Source organism: Schistocerca americana, chromosome 3 (assembly GCF_021461395.2).
Source record: "Schistocerca americana isolate TAMUIC-IGC-003095 chromosome 3, iqSchAmer2.1, whole genome shotgun sequence".
NCBI classification, from domain to species: Eukaryota; Metazoa; Arthropoda; class Insecta; order Orthoptera; family Acrididae; genus Schistocerca; species Schistocerca americana.
The window spans coordinates 651,959,395-651,977,087 of record NC_060121.1 but is presented as its reverse complement, the minus strand read 5'-3'; the positions used below and the strand labels follow the sequence as shown (position 1 = coordinate 651,977,087).

Genomic DNA, 17,693 nt, shown 5'->3' with positions numbered 1-17,693 from the left:
ACCTACATAGGTAGGAATGATCATCAAAATAAAATAGGAGAAATCAGAGCTCGAACAGAAAGGTTTAGGTGTTTGTTTTTCCCGCGCGCTGTTCGGGAGTGGAATGGTAGAGAGATAGTATGATTGTGGTTCGATGAACCCTCTGACAAGCACTTAAATGTGAATTGCAGAGTAGTCATGTAGATGTAAGAACATTGTAAATCCCAGTGAATACGATGGCTAGGACATGTGCAGACAATGGCAGAGGATAGAATTCCAAAGAAAGTGACGAAAGGTGTGATCCACTCAGCTAGGTGAAAAGGGATACCTAGAAGAATATTAATTGATGATGTAATAGTGGGTCTTATCATCAATGAGAGTTCGGTGGTGGAAAAGAGCAGCAAACAACTGATAAATGGAGGAAAGTCATTGAAGAAGCCATGGCTCACCAAGGGCTATAGTGCTATCGTAGAAGAAGAAGAAGAAGAAGAAGAAGAAGAAGACAAGGGCTATAGTGCTATCGTAGAAGAAGAAGAAGAAGAAGAAGAAGAAGCTACCAACCTGGTTAATATGGTATATGCTAAACAATTTTTACTTCCATTTGTTTAGTTTCCCAATTGGTAAAGCATTTCTGTGGAGAACTGCATTGTCCTGATGGTGGAAAACAAACTTTCCATTCTCTAAACCCAAAAACTTCTTACACATTTTCAACTTCGTAGACCATAATACTTTTGTAGTACTTATCACTTATTGTTTTACCCTTTGCAAGATTATCGGCAAGATGGATCCTTTTTACATTAAACGAAACTGACTGTCTATAACCTCTTGATTAGAGAAATCTACTTCACCTTTCTTGAGTGCAAGGCCATCAGCTACCACAAACTGATTTGACTCCTGTTTTAAATTCTGGTTTTAATTTGTGGACAGCTAATAATACACAAAATCAGTTAGATACTTTTCAGAGTCATTTAAATAATGGGCATTCCTTCTCCACTTCCATTTGTGATGAACCATCCAAAAAGTAATAAATAAGAATACGTCTGTGGCAACAATGTATTCCAGTTTACCGTGGTGAAACACACACAAAACACCTACTTTAAAAAGTTGTATGGGAAAAACTACTCTACAGATGAAACAACACTACACTTCTGTATGTACCAACAGAATTAAAATAAATTTTCATTTCTATGAAAGTTTTCTGTGTTATACTAGGTAATTTTCTCATTGTTCTATGATTATATTTAAAGCAAGCAAATGTTTACAGAAAATCTGAAATTTCTTACCTGCTCTGATAATTTGAGAATATAAGGCACTGCTGAAAAGAAACATGTGAAAGAACATGTACAAGACATTCAAGCTTTATCTGAACTTGTGCTGCAGGATTAGGGTGTGCTCGAACCAGTGTGACAAATGGCCGAAGTCCCAATAAAGTCAATGCTGTTTCATCAGGACTCACATGCAATGGATTATGCATATAACGAGACAAGAAGTTCTGCAATTCTTGAGGAAATGTAGCAGTCAAAGCCAACAACTGTTTCCTTGTTGGCAGCCTAGAAAATATATAACTGCAAGAAATAAACAAATTAGAATCCACTGAAGACATGAATATAAAGTGGAAAACATCAAACATACAGAGCGATACATGTTATCTTTTTACATTACATTTTTTCAGACATTTTGCATGTGTTATTTTGAGTAAACAATAACTACTTAGAAAGTTTGGTTTTCTAAGGCAAACTAGTTTACAAATACATTTAGCAGCCTGTTAACACCGCACAAAAGTAACATTCTAGCAAGAGAGTATGTAAATACAGAGACATTTCACTTACTTTATATCTTTCTGGAAAGATGGTTCCAACAACTTATCAGCTTCATCAAGAACAAATAGACGTATACAATTTGTTTTCATGTATCCTTTCTCTATCAGGTGTTTCACTCTGCCTGGAGCTCCAATAGCAATGTGAGTTCTTTTGAGCTTTCTTACATCTTCCTCAAAAGGCAAGCCTCCGATAAATGTGTCTACTCTCAGACCTTGCAAAGAAACAATGAAATCATTAAGTAAATAAGCTTTCAATAAGAGAGAAATATTTGAAGTTTTTAATGGGGAAGATACGAAGCTGCTTCTAGATGTTTTTCAAATGCTCTCCATTTAAAGCCCACTCAGCTGTCTCATATCACCGTATTACTTTATCAAAAGCCACAGTTGTATGTTGACAATTACATTATATTATTATTCTAAAGGCATCACAGGAAACACTTTAAAAATATTTCTTCGGTGAAGAAGGTTTCATAAGTAAATGTGTGTCAAAAGAAATAACTAGTTTTCCTGAAGCTCTGCAATACACATTCAAGGGAAGTTGGGCATACCAACAAAATTAATGTTACTCAATCAAATAATGAGTTCACCAGACAATACAAGAGATGCTAAACAAAATGAACAAAAATAGAGCAGTTCTGCATAAACAAGCTGATCATTCAATTCTGTATAATGTCAGGTTTAAATTTCTTTACTAGTCAGGATACAATTTGACCAATAATAATAGCAGCTTTCCAGTCTACAATAATACACAAAAGTTTGCCAGCATGGTTCACCTAGTTAAATTTTGTTGTCTCTTTAGGGACTGTCACCTTGTTGTAAGCGGCATGGGTTAGCCGGGCAGTCTGAGGCACCTTGTCACGGTCCACGCAGCTACCCCCGTCGGAGGTTCGAGTCCTCGCTCGGACGTGTGTGTGTGTGTGTGTGTGTGTGTGTGTGTGTGTGTGTGTGTGTGTGTTTTGTCCTTAACATAAGTTAGTTTAAGTTAGATTAAATAGTGCGTAAGCTTAGGGACTGATGACCTCTCAATTTTGTCCCATAAGACCTTACCACAAATTTCCAATTTTTGTTTTATCTTATTGTGATGGTGAGGGTTTGCATGCTCGAATATGAAACTGGGAGTTATGATGGTAGTATTTTAAGGCCCTGACCAAAGAAACAGAGATGGTTTGCCAGCTACAGTGAAGGGGGTTCCTTTAGAAGTAGAAAACCCTGAAACAAAGTCCCTGGTCTCCAGGGTTGGAGATTTTGTGGTTGATTTGCACCTAAACGGAATTCCAGATTGGAATAGCCAGATGAATAAAATTATGACAAAGCAAGAAAAAAGGAAAAATATTTGAATAAATGGATGAATGACATGTTTAACTTGGAATTAGGAGCAGAAGCAGAAGGTAAGGGAATTAGGCCTCGAACCTGCCAAAATGAAAACTGCCATGGCCACGATTACAGATACATAAAACAAAACGGATCCAAGGAAATGCTCTTCATCTATCATATTTGACAATCATGTAGCCCATGCTTTATCTGGAGTAGCCAGTTTACTTGACAATAAATACAGACACAGAGTAGACTGATCAGTGGAACCATCCATTTCAAGGCACAAACATCAAAAACACTATAATTGAGAATGAGAAGAGAGCTATGAACCCAACAACTTTCCATGGACTAATGGACAAGCTTGGTCTCATGGTTCAAGACACTAGGATTTACTGAAGTTACGATATTCCCAATGACCCATTTGCAGTAATATCAAAAACATATTTACCAACAAAATGGAGAACCTTTGAAAGAAAAGTGCCCAACTACTGTCATCAACAGACATTCAAGATGCACCTCCTGCAAAAGGAGAATATATGGAGACTATGCTGTCAGCAACTAGATACATGCACAAACTGCAGGCCTTGTTGAAAGTGAGTGTAAAGATTTTAAAACTTTGTGCAGCAAAGTTGCACAAGAAGTTTTAGGTTCTTTGTACATAATGAAGAGGAGGAAGGCCTAAAATTTTGAATAAGTTGATTGCCTTGTTGATAAACTGTGCAAATCTCCCTTTTTTATGAACAAACACTGACACAGATAACACAGAATACAGAAGGAAATGTATGGCTGTTAAGAGATAGACTGAAAATTACTGTAATGCTTAGTATCTTTAGCTCTGGACAAAAGGGTTCCAAGTTAAGCTATTCACTATCAGTAGGTGGGACTATACTAGGCAAGGCCTTCAATTACACAGGAAAGGGAAGAGAAGGGAAGTGAATGGAAAAGTGTCTCGTCTAATAGCGAATAACTTAAGGGGGTTGGGGTGGAGGGGGAGGGGGTGGGGGTGGAGGGGGAGGGGGGGGGGGCACTATCACAAGTGGTAAAGTACCAGTGGCTACAAGTGACAACTTTTTGGGGTAGGGAAGGCAGAAACAAAAGATGTTCAGAGCCAGGGTAAAAATGACATTCACAATGATAAAACAGGCAGTCAGAAGACTAATTTTAATGTAGAAAATTCATGCAAACAGCCCCTGACTGAAACTGGAGATATTCAAAAATTGACAGGAAAATTAGGTTCATCCAGTGAACACAATCAGTTAGCCTTATTGCATCAAAATGTTCGAGGACTAAGGGGTAAGCTTAATCAGTTGCTTATATGTGTTGAATTAAAGTTGAGCAAACCAGTTGATATAATCTGCCTCTCTGAACGTCATGTGACCATAGGTATAGGTATGTTAAATGTTACAGGTTTAAAGTTAACTTCATACTTCTTTACAGAAAATATGGAGAGAGGGGGAGTTATCACATCAGTCAGAAACTGTTTTAATTTCAAGAGCACTGATAATACATTTTGCTCGAGCAGCTCTTTGAAACTTCAACAGAAGTAGTATTTCATAATAAGTTCTTTATAATAATAAGGATATACAGAGCACCTTCAGGAAACTTAACCTCTTCATACAAAAATCTGGAAGCTCTGTTGTCACATCTCGCAGTTAAAAAACAAGAGAGTCCTGGTTGCTGGTGATTTATTGAAAAGCTCTGTCACTGAACAATTATTGCAATCAGTAACACTGTCATTCAGTTTAATACCTCCTGTGAACTTTGCAACTAGGGCATGTAAATGCTCTCTGAGACTGCTATTGATAATATATTTGTAGACAAATCTAGGGGAAAAAGTCATATCACAAAACCAAAAGTAAATGTCCTATCTGATCGTGGCATGCAGCATCATACGTTAAATGTTGAAACTTGCCAGGACACAAAATCTATTAAATCTGACTACAGGAGGGTAATAAATCAGTCAAAAATGACAATTTTAGGAGACTGCTCAAAGACATGAACTGGCTAGATGTTTACAATAATTCTGACCGAATAGAAAATACAAAGCAATAATTAATAAAATTATTTCCTCTTTTGAAAATTGTTTTCACCTAAAGGTAAATCAAATCAAACGTAAGTCTAAAAATAAACCATGGATTACACAAGGACTAAAGACATCATTTGGGACTGTACAATCTAGGAACAGCTCTGATGCTAGCATTTTCATGTATTACAAAGAATACTGCAATATACTGAAGCAAGTAACCCAGAAATCTAACCAGCTTTATTACGAGAAACAGATAATTACCAGCTTTATTACGAGAAAAAGATAATTACACTAGGCAACAAATTATAAACGATATTAAATATAGAGAAGAAAGAGACAGATGGGGCCAAAAAGGAAGAGGAACGGATAGCTCGAAAAGTAAGAAACATTGGCAGCTAGTGCATGTAGTGTTGCAAACCTCTTAACCAAGTACTTCGTTTCTGTTACTGTCAGCTTGTGGTTATCAGGTTTGGTAAACAGTGCAATGGAGTATCTGAGACCAGACTTCACCAATACCTTCAGTAAAATGGAAATGAGACTAATGTCTCCCTAAAAATAGCATCCATTATAAAATCCTTAAATACTAAGTATTCTAGTGGTTATGATAGCATATCAACAAAGTTAATCAAAGAGTGCTCATGTGAGTTGAGTTCAGTCTTAAGTTATTTGTGTAATTAATCTCTTATCAGCTAAATATGTTGAAGTTAAGCCTCTTTACTAGAAGGGGGATAAAGAGAGACCATCAAACTACTGGCCAATGTCACTTCCCCCTCCCCCTTCCCCCCAACAATATCCTGAAAGGTTGCATTCAAGCATCTGACTGCAAATAACATATGGTGCAAGTCACAATTTGGATTCCTTAAGGATTATGATACAGAGACAGCTATTTACACATACTGTGAGAATGTACTTAATTCATTAGATAAAAACGTAGAGGCTACTGCCATTTTCTGTGACCAGTCAAAAGCCTTTGAGTGTGTCACTCACAGCATTCTCTGAAGTAAATTACAACATTCTGTTGTCATCGGCAGTGCTGTGAAATGGTTTGAATCTTATCTAACGAACAGGAAATAAAGAGTGCAGTGAGAAGTCAGTCTTCATTTGATTAGGAATTAATTATATCTGGTTTTCCTCTGAAGTGCCTACATATGTCTGTATTTGCAGTGAGAATGATTTCATATGTAGGAGATATAAATGTAAAAAAACTTGCATACTTTGCTTACCTCCATTTACTATGTCATATGAGATCACATTCTGGGCTAACTCGCCAAATTGAGCAAAAGCTTTTAGCATGCAAAAGTGTATAATAAGACTCCTATGTGGTGTAAATTCAAGATGATCATGTAGAAACCTGTTCAATGAACTTGGTATTCTAACAACTCCTTCTCAGTATAATTGTTCCTTAATGAAATTTGTTGCAAGTAATATATATGTATTTCCGACTAACAGCTCAATACATAGTATCAATACTAGGAATAAGAACAATCTACATAAAGACCTAAAACCATTTACCTTTGTCGAAAAAGGAATCCAATATTCAGGAACAAACATTTTCAATAAATTGCCAGTAACCATTAAAAACTTGCTTTCAGATAAAGCAAAGTTTAAACAGAGTTTGAAAGACTTTTTGATAGGCAACTCTTACACTACAGATGAGTATCTTAACAGGGACTATCAGACTAGCTTAAGTAAAAATGTCTATTAGATTTCAGTTTTGACAACATTTGGTCACAGCAGTTAGGATTAAGTATTTTGAGTAAGATAAATTTATTGAAATAGCGTAACTATGTTTCAGTCTGACAGTATATTAATTGTGTAAATATTAGTAGTTCCAATTTACAATAAATTATTTACCCATTTTGACAATCTCTTGGCATGTGATCAGGGTAGTGTTATTATATTCAAATGTTTCATGTTTTATACTTTCTGACTTGTTCAGCACCCACAGCAGTCATCCCATTTTTCCCTTTGGAATGAAAACTGAACCTAATCTGTGCCTTGTTATTGTGAGACTTTCCCCAAGCCAAAATTCTGGCAAGTGAATTACTAGGGAACGCATCATGGGAAGCAAGCTTGCATACACTACATTGGCCACTGGTGATAGGTAGCCAGGTCAACTGATGCCAAGAACCCAAAGTTTTTTCATAAATATCCAATTACTGAGTCGATAGACACACAAACATATACACAAAATTCGAGCTTTCGCAACCCCCTGGTTGCTTCGTCAGGAAAGAGGGAAGGAGAGGGAAAGATGAAAGGATGTGGATTTTAAGGGCGAGGGTAAGGAGTCATTCCAATCCCGGGAGCGGAAAGACTTACCTTAGGGGGAAAAAAATGACGGGTATACACTCGCACACACACACATACAGGCCTCTGTTGTGTGTGTGTGTGTGTGTGTGTGTGTGTGTGTGTGTGTGTGTGTGTGTGCGCGCGCGCGTGTATACCCGTCCTTTTTTCCCCCTAAGGTAAGTCTTTCCGCTCCCGGGATTGGAATGACTCCTTACCCTCTCCCTTAAAACCCACATCCTTTCGTCTTTCCCTCTCCTTCCCTCTTTCCTAACGAAGCAACCGTTGGTTGCGAAAGCTCGAATTTTGTGTGTATGTTTGTGTTTGTTTGTGTGTCTATCGACCTGGCAGCGCTTTTGTTTGGTAAGTCTCATCATCTTTGTTTTTAGATATATTTTTCCCACGTGGAATGTTTCCCTCTATTATATTCAATTACTGAGTCATATATGTTTAGTCAAACAGCCATGAGAGACTTGTATAAATAACTTATATTCAAATAAATAAATGTGATTATTATGGCAGGTAGACTGGAACAGGCCCGGATATTGGGGGGGGGGGGGGGGGGGGGGGGGGGGGGGGGGGGGGGTAGCAAACCGGGGTATCTGTCCCCCACAGCAATTTCAAGGGGCGCAACATTCATATCCTTGAAGAAAAAAAACCTTGTTTCCCAAAGCACCTTGGTTTATCTATTGTTCAAATGATTTTGAAACTTTCCTGTTGGTTTCCGAACATCCTTTAAGTTGATTTCCGAACGAATCATAAGTTGATTTTTGAATGTGTGCGTAGTGTACATGTTGTCTCTGCCAGGGGAATCCCTGCTGCATCTAGAACTAAAAAGCTTTCCTGAAGAAAAAAAGAGGACGGGCTATACATGGTGATCCGAAAAAAACCCAAACGGGTAAATGATGCCAATCGCTGTTTGCTTATGTGGTTGATTTGGTGTGCGAATTATAAGCACTGTTATAATTATTAGCACAATCCACAGATTCAGACTACCAGAGGGGCAATAAACGACTAACAGGAATAACGAACGGGTAAGAAAGATTACGTATTATCTTCTCAGTGCATCCAAGAAAATGAAATTTTGACAGAAAATTTTTGCCGGATCACTACACTACTAATGGCCAATTGTACAGTTTATGGTCGGAGATGCATACGTTCTATTCTCGGAATAGCACAGAAAATGGTTTGTACAAACACATAATAACGCTTAACCGGATAATAAACGCTGCATACCTAAACCGGTCATTCTGGCAGGGTTAGTGAAGTTAAATACAGAATAAGTTTTGACAGTAGCAGCAATAGTTACAGAATTAGTGATGACACGATTGAAACTTCCCGGCAGATTAAAACTGCATGCCGAACCGAGACTCCGAACTTGGGACCTTTGCCTCTCGCGGCCAAGTGCTCTACCAATGAAATGCAAAGATCCCGAACTCGAGTCTCAGTCTGGTGTGCAGTTTCAATATGACAGAAAGTTTCATATCAGTGCACACTCCACTGCAGAGTGAAAATTTCATTCTGATGACAAGATTGCACGAACAAGGAAGGATAAGAAACAGAGATGCCTCACTGATTATACGGAAGAATATGACAATTCCAAATTTATACAAAAATTTCATACTACTAGTTTTTGATCTCATGCTTGAAAAACTGGAGCAAATGAATGAAATGTCCTAATAGGCATTTGATATTGGTACTTCGTGAATTATATTCTGTCGCGCTATTTATGTAAATGAGACAGTCTCACTTACACAATATGTGTTACAACTGCTGCAATATTAGAAAGGCTTATTTCGTTTTATCTAGCAGAGAGTGACAAAACAGATGTAATCAAATTGAGAAACCACACCAGTCTTAGGAACTACTCATATTAACAGCTTTTTCAGTATCAGACAACGATATTTTGATTTTTCATGTAGCAAAGCGTATGACGAGCTTTGATGAGGTAAAAAGATTGTTTTACAGGAAGAAAAGCATGCTGTGTAAAGCTGTAGCAAGATTAAAAAGAAAAAGATTCTGGGGCCTAAGGATTGTACTGTCTTGCTTGTCTCTCGTCTTTACTAGTTCTATGTTTCCTATATTTAATTTTATGTCACACTAAAGAGAGAGTTATTAAGGCAACAAAGAATGCAAATTTTCTGAAGCGTTTTTATTCTAGTGGTTACAAACGATCCCACCCACCCAGTATTAATTGCAAGTTTTTTAAGGGCGAGGAGGGGGTGGGGGGGGGGGGTGGGGGGGGGGGGATGTCAAACTGGCTAACTTTGAGCAGGAGATGTACTAACAGGACATTTTAATTTCCACTGCCATGAACATAGGTTTGATGGCTTCCATTACAAAATTACGTTTGAATTCCAAAGTGAAAAATATAGTGAATGTGATTGAAGAATACTTGTGAAGAGGCGTGGCATTCCGCCTTGGCACATTTAAGAACATTAGACTTCCTCAAACATATCTGTTTTCTATATTAAACTCTTCAGAAAGATGTGAGCTATAAAATGAACATATTTAAAAAAAAAAAATTTTTTTTTTTTTAATTTTGACAACCTATCACTAACACTCAAAAGGGAGTGGGTGCCACTATAGAGTTTTTGACCCGGTTCGGAAATATTGTAGATCTGGGGTTGGACTTCAGTGAAGAGTTGATTCAGGTGGAATGGGCAAGGAGAGGAAAGAGGCAAGGAGCAGAAGGGAGGGTTGGGGACAGGTGGCTGACAGCTGAGAGGGATGCGGCAGTTGCACAGGATATGAATCCAACACACAGGCTTTGGAATGGCTGAATTTGTGCAGCACACAATGACGACAATGTGAGGGAATGGATTGGTAGGTGGTGACAGAATAAAGGAAGAAGAGACTGTGGAGGAAATGGTGTGGGTGCAAGGGGTTAGCAGGGATTGAGACCAAATGGACAACAGGAGTGAAGGGTGTGTTGCAAGATAAATTCCCATCTGTGAAGTTCAGAAAAAACTGGTGCAGAAGGAAAGGATTCAGATGGCACCAGTTGTGAAGCAGCCATCAAAACTGAGCTTGTGATACTCAGCACTGTGTTCCACCACTAGGTGGTCAACTCTGCTCTTGGTCACAGTGTGGAAGTGGCTATTCAGTCAGGAGGACAGTTGGTTGATGGCCTTGCCCACACTGTTGTGTAGACACTGCATTACAGCTGGTATATGGTTGGTTGGTTGGATTAAAAGAGTGGGGAAGGGACCAAACTACGAGGTCATCAGTTCCTTGTTCTGAATAAAACAATGTCACAAGTGTGAGAATAAAACAAACGAGACTGGCAACACAAAACGGCAAAAAAATCACAAGAACGATGAAAAGCAACAAACGTGTAAATGGACAAAAAGGGGACAAGAAAACCACAGAAATGCAAGAAAGGGGTGAAGAGAGTAAAACAACAAAGCAGATGACCATGTCTGGTTGACCATGAGAATAAAAAGGAGAAGCCAGCCACTCTGCAACACATTAAAACCCCCACCCTAAAAGCACTAGCGCGGAGGACACACAGGGACAAAGGACATACGCTAAAACTTAGATCAAATGATAAAACCCACCCTCACGAATAAAACTTAAAACTTTATCAGCCAATGAGGCGTTGTCAGATGAAATTTGCAGCAACGAGTCCGGTAAACAAGATTTCGTTGCTGGGCAGTCAAAGTGGTACAGTGCACCAGAAGATGGCCCACTGTCAACCAGGTGCCGCATTGCCACTGAGGTGGGTCTTCACAGCGCCGAAGGTAACCATGGGTCACCCAAGCCTGGCCAATGCGGAGCCGGCAGAGGACAACCAATTCCCTGCAAGAAGCCAGCATGGAAGACTTCCACACATTCGTAGTCTCCTTAATGACACACAGTTTGTTGTGCGTACTGTTATGACATTCCATCTCCCAAAGCCGAAAAACTCTGCAGCGGAAGTCAGAATTCAGGTCAGGTTCAGAGATGCCCATCTCCGCAAGGGGTTTCCGTGTAGCCTGTTTGGCCAGCCTGTCGGCAAGTTCGTTGCCTGGGATTCCGACGGGACCTGGGGTCCAGACAAACACCACTGAACGACTGGACTGTTCCAGGGCACAGATGGACTCCTGGATGGTCGCTACCAAAAGATGACGAGGGTAGCACTGGTCGATAGCTTGTTGGCTGCTCAATGAATAAGTACACAGGAGAAATGACTCGCCTGGCCATGAGCAGATGTGCTCAAGAGCATGAAATATGGGCGTCAGCTCTGCAGTGAAAACACTGCAGCCATCGGGCAAGGAGTGCTGTTCTGTATGTCCATATGAACATAGGCAAAGCCAACGTGACCATCGGCCATCTAGCCATCAGTGTAAACCACTTCATGGCCCCAGTACATGTCAAGAATTGAGAGGAAGTGACAGCGGAGAGTCGCAGGGTTAACTGAGTTCTTAGGGACATGTGAAAGGTCCAGGCGAAGCCGCAGCCTAGGTGTACACTACGGAGGTGTACGTGAATGGACCTCAAGTATAGGTGGTAAAGGGAAGGACTCCAGTTCAGACAGAAGAGATAGCACGCAAACTGCAATAATTATCCCCGACCTGAGCCACCGGTACTGGAGACGGGCTGCCGCAGGTGGGAAAAGGAGATGGTAATTTGGATGCACAGGAAAACTACAAATGTGTGCAACATATCTGGCGAGCAGTTGTGCACGCCTAACTTTCTATGGAGGGACTCCAGCCTCCACCAGGACACTTGTCACCGGACTTGTTCTAAAAGAACCTGTCGCTGGTCAAACCCCACAGCGGTGCATTGGGTGCCACAGAACCATAAACCACACTCCCATACTCAAGGTGGGATTAAACAAGGGCTCTCTAGAGCTGCAGCAGAGTAGAGCTATTTGCACCCCAGTTGGTGTTGCTCAGGCAGCGGAGGGCATTGAGGTGCTGCCAGCATTTCTGCTTAAGCTCATGGTGAGGTGGCCAAGAGAACCGGACATCGAAAACCAGTCCTAAGTATCAATATGCCTCCACTACAGTGAGTGGATCATCAGCAAGATAAAGTTCTGGTTCTGGATGAACGGTACGACGCCGACGGAAATGCACGACACACGACTTCACGGCTGAAAACAGGAAGCCGTGGGCTAGAATACATGACTCCGCCTTGTGAATGGCTCCCTGTAGGCGCCGCTCAGCAACACCAGTGCTGGAGGAGCAGTAAGAAATGCAGAAGTCATCCGCATATACAGAGAAGGCGAGACAGACAGCCATAGAGCTGCTGCTAGACTGTTAATGGCCACTAAAAATAGAGAGACACTCAATATGGAGCCCTGCGGGACTCCATTCTCCCAGATATGGATGGAACTATGGGAGGCACCAACTTGGACATGGAAAGTACTAAGTGACAGGAAATTTTGGATAAAAATCGGGAGAAGGCCTCTGAGACCTCACTCGTATAATGTGGCAAGGATATGTTGTCGCTAGTTCGAGTCATACACTTCTCGTAAATCAAAAAAGGCGGCAACCAGGTGTTAGCATCTGGAAAAGGCTGTACGGATGGCAGACTCGAAGGACACAAGATTATCAATGGTAGAGCGACCATGGCGGAAGCCGCACTGACATGGAGCCAGTAGGCCACGTGACTCCAGGACCCAACCCAACCGCCGACACGATACGTTCCAGCAGCTTACAAAGAATGTTGGTGAGGTTGATGGGCCGATAGCTATCCACATCAAGCGGGTATTTGCCATGTTTGATCACTAGTATAATGGTGCTCTCCCGCCATTGTGATGGAAAGACGCCATCGCACCAGATCCGGTTGAAGATGATGATGAGATGTCGCTTGTAGTCAGGAGAGAGATGTTTAATCATCTGACTGTGGAGCCAATCTGGCCCAGGAGTGAATCGGGGCAATGTGCCAGGGCACTGAGGAGCTCCCACTCTGTAAATAGGGCGTTATAGTATTCACTGTGGCGTGTAGTGAATGAAATAACTTGCCCTTCCAGCCGCCATTTGAGAGTGTAAAAGGCTGGGGGGGGGCCTTCTTTTTGGATTTTTCTCGCTGCTGCTTGGGTTTCTCTGGCTGGGAGGACTTCACTGGCTCAGTCTCCAGGACTGAGGATAATCATGAAGCCCTACGACCAGCTACTTTTAGGCACTTCAGTCACTGGCGGGAGTCATCTTTCCCATTAGCAGAAACATGGGGAGGGAGTGACCTAAAGGACCCCTTCCACGCAAAAGGTGCCAAAGACTTACGCTTCTCCAGCTGAGAAACAGGGACTGGTGCCCTGATGCTTGGGGAGGGGGTAGGGGGGGGGGGGGGAGGGGCGTGCTCCCGAGGTAGGTGGTGTGGGAGCAACAGCAAGGTAAGTGCCCCCACCATCAAGGGGGCAGGTGTAATCTTCCGGCTCAGAGAGCCAACCAGAATTTGCAGAACGGATGGGGCTACAACTGTTATAGCGGCGGCGTAAGTGGTGGTCATAGCCACAGGATGTAGACGCTCAAATTTCCTCTTATCTCAGTGTAGGTCATTCGGTCTAGGGTCTTGTATTCCGTGATTTGCCTTTCATGCTGTAAAACTTCACACAGATGGGAGGCGGGGCACATAGATTATTGGGATGTGATGGACACCCACAATCTCTACATGTGATGCTGGAAGTACAGTGGGAAGACATATGGCCGAACTTCCAGCACTTAAAGCACCGCATAGGGGACCATCACCTTGATCTTCTCAGGCAATGTGACTCTGGTGGCAGCCTGATTATCCCTCGGATCTCGATGGATGTGCCAGGCAAAATGAATGCCTCGTCGCTCTAAGTTGGCATGCAGCTCGTCGTCAGACTGCAAGAGAAGGACCCTGTGGATTATAATACCCTGGACCATATTTAAGCTCTTATGAGGCTTGATGGTAACTGAAACATCCACCAGCTTGTCACAAGCGAGTAATGCCTGTGACTGGGCAGAGGATGCTGTTCTTATCAAGACTGACTCTTACCGCTTTTTGGACAAGCCCTCCACCTCAAACTTGTCCTCTAAATGGTCTACAAAAAACTGTGGCTTCATCGAAACAAAGGAGTCTCCACCAGTTCTCGTACATACAAGGTACCGCGGTGAATAAGGTTCACTGCCATCATTAGCCTGGCATTCCTCCCATGGTGTGGCCAAGGACGTAGAACACTTAGAGACTGCTGGTGTTTGATCACCAGCAAGTGATGACGTGGTATGTTTCATCGCGCGTCATCTGCCCTGATGCCACCCACACCAACCATGGGCCTTCCCCACGGGTGTCATCCAGCCACAGTAAAGGCCATCTGGCAGGATGGCCATTGTCGGGTGTCCCGATGCCCCAGGGTGACAGGCATCTACTCCTTGGCATACGTGGGAAGTTAATGGTGTAGGCATCAGCAGAGCAATCCCTTTGTTCTCAGGGGATTACAACCAACAGGGTACATGGCAGCCCCACTGCAACAGACTGGCTATCACGCTGGATATCAGGTGCAAACAAGTCCATGGTCACTGTCTGCACGAAAGGCGACACTGCATAGTGCATGGTGGAAAACACATTCAGGAAGGTGTCCTTGCCCAAGAGATGGAGAATGAGCGGGACAGCAATGTGACGACGAGAAAGCTGGCTACAGATCTCAAGGCACGATGCATCATGTAAAGCGCCCATCCCCAAATGGCTTGCTCTTCGGAAAAATTTTGGAGAATGGAGGTCAAACCCTACAGCGAACCATCACATACAGGCCAAAACATCTGAGACTCCTTTTAGTCGCCTCTTACGACAGACAGGAATACCTCAGGCACAGTCTTACCCTCGGACCCACAGGGTGGGGGGTGGGGGGGTGGGGGGGTGGAAGGGGGATCAGTTAGTGGTTATCAGAAGTACCCTCTGCCACACACTGTTAAGTGGCTTGTGGAACTTTATGTAGATTTAGTTCTGTTGTTGATGAAAGAGACAGGAGAGAGGGAAGTCTGGTGCCCCCACATATTCTAGCATTAAAGTGGAAGCTTAATACAATTAATTTAACCTAGTCAATGTATCACTATCAACAGTGACACGTGCCAAAACTCCAAGAGAGATTATGGAGAAGTTTGGAATTTAACTCTTGGCACTGGCTCAAAGTATGGTGGTCAGGAACTGTTCACTATCACCTCTCAACCCCTCCTGCCAGTCAAATACTGGTGATCAAAATTACTTCCTCCATGAAGATTCAAACACAACATACCTCAGTCAAGTTTCACCATACATATAAGCATTAATAACCATGGTTGGCCAGTACAAATTGGGACAAGATGCATAGACCAATAGTATGGTCAAAGTGCACTGCATTTACACAAATGCTTTCCTGTTCTTCGCCAGAAGAAAATCAACATTCCACACACTTAAAAATTTTGTTGACAAACAACAACTTCCAACCACTGGTGACTACTTGAATTATATGCATGTAAGTAATAAGCCCTTCTTGAAAGGCCAATATTTGTGTAGTTAAGCTATGCTTGGTTTCTGTAAGTTCCTCTAAAGCTGCTACTTAACTGCAGCAAAAGCATCAATACCTTAAAGAAATGAGTAATAAATATTTACTCTAGAGTGAAACTTAAACTGTGCAGCAGCATGTCATCATTTTGAAATTCCCTGACAAACTAAAACCAGTCTGCTGGACTGTCTTCAACCCAGAACCTTACCAACTGTGCAATCCAGACTAGATTCATAACCCCTCTGCTGTGTTATGGTAACAATGAGGAGGAGATAACACATTTTCCAACACATGGGGTATCAGAAGAGATTCAATATTTTAGTAACCAGCCCCTGAAAAATCAGTGACACAGGAACACTGTTATTGGAGTTATAATCAGGCAACTCATGCCACTGACATACAGGAAACGTTCGTGGAATTTTGTATATTGGCAAAATACTATACATTTCTTGGTCTGTTCTCTGAGGACGATCTTCGATGGGGAAAACAAAATTCATTTTATATTCAGGAAAATAAGTAGTGTATTGTAGTTGCTTAGACAGCTGTCCAAACTAGTATGTAATAAAATGGTGAAAACCATATACTACAGGGCAGTTTCCATATTTATAAATTATGGGATAAATCTGTGGTGGTGTGCTGGTGGTATGCACCTAAACAAAATACTGGTGCTACAAAAGAGATAAGTTAGGCTGATACATGGTCTGGTCTGCTTGATGCTCTTATCCAAAGTACCTCAATGTAGCACTCCTTGTATATATAGACTCCTTATTTTCTTGTAAACCATCTGAATGCCACATCCTATTGATATGAGCTACGTAACAGATAGATTATATAATGGTAAGACAGAGATTTAGGAACCAGGTATTAAATTGTAAGACATTTCCAGGGGCAGATGTGGACTGTGACCACGATCTATTGGTCATGAAATGTAGATTAAAACTGAAGAAACTGCAAAAAGGTGGGAATTTAAGGAGATGGGACCTGGATAGACTGACTAAACCAGAGGTTGTAGAGAGCTTCAGGGAGAGCATTAGGGAACAACTGACAAGAATGGGGGAAAGAAATACAGTAAAAGAAGAATGGGTAGCTTTGAGAGATGAAATAGTGAAGGCAGCAGAGGATCAAGTAGGTAAAAAGACGAGGGCTAATAGAAATCCTTGGGTAACAGAAGAGTTATTGAATTTAATTGATGAAAGGAGAAAATATAAAAATGCAGTAAATGAAGCAGGCAAAAAGGAATACAAACGTCTCAAAAATGAGATCGTCAGGAAGTGCAAAATGGCTAAGCGGGGATGGCTAGAGGACAAATGTTAAGTATGTAGAGGCGCATATCACTAGGGGTAAGATAGATACTGCCTACAGGAAAATTAAAGAGACCTTTGGAGAAAAGAGAACCACTTGTATGAATATCAAGAGCTCAGATGCAAATCCAGTTCTAAGCAAAGAAGGGAGAGCAGAAAGATGGAAGGAGTATACAGAGGGTCTATACAAGGGCGATGTACTTGAGGACAATATTATGGAAATGGAAGAGGATGGAGATGAAGATGAAATGGGAGATATGATACTGCATGAAGAGTTTGACAGAGCACTGAAAGACCTAAGTCGAAACAAGGCCACCAGGAGTAGACAACATTCCATTAGAACTACTGACAGCCTTAGGAGAGCCAGGCCCAACCAAACTCTACCATCTAGTGAGCAAGATGTACGAGACAGGCTAAATACCCTCACACTTCAAGAAGAATATAATAATTCCAATCCCAAAGAAAGCAGGTGTTGGCAGATGTGAAAATTAACCGAACTATCAGTTTAATAAGCTATGGCTGCAAAATACAAACATG

General features: G+C 41.6%; 1 protein-coding gene across 1 annotated transcript in view; it reads right to left on the bottom strand.

The window, feature by feature from the left end:
* Positions 1 to 17,693, bottom strand: part of LOC124605443 (probable ATP-dependent RNA helicase DDX27) — a 47,433-nt gene that overhangs the window by 26,076 nt on the left and 3,664 nt on the right. Inside the window, exons 3-4 of the mRNA XM_047137119.1 lie at positions 1,809 to 2,010; positions 1,263 to 1,544 (exon numbers count right to left, since the gene is read on the bottom strand). Of these exons, the coding sequence (XP_046993075.1) occupies positions 1,263 to 1,544; positions 1,809 to 2,010 (484 nt within the window). The remainder of the gene's footprint in view (positions 1 to 1,262; positions 1,545 to 1,808; positions 2,011 to 17,693) is intronic.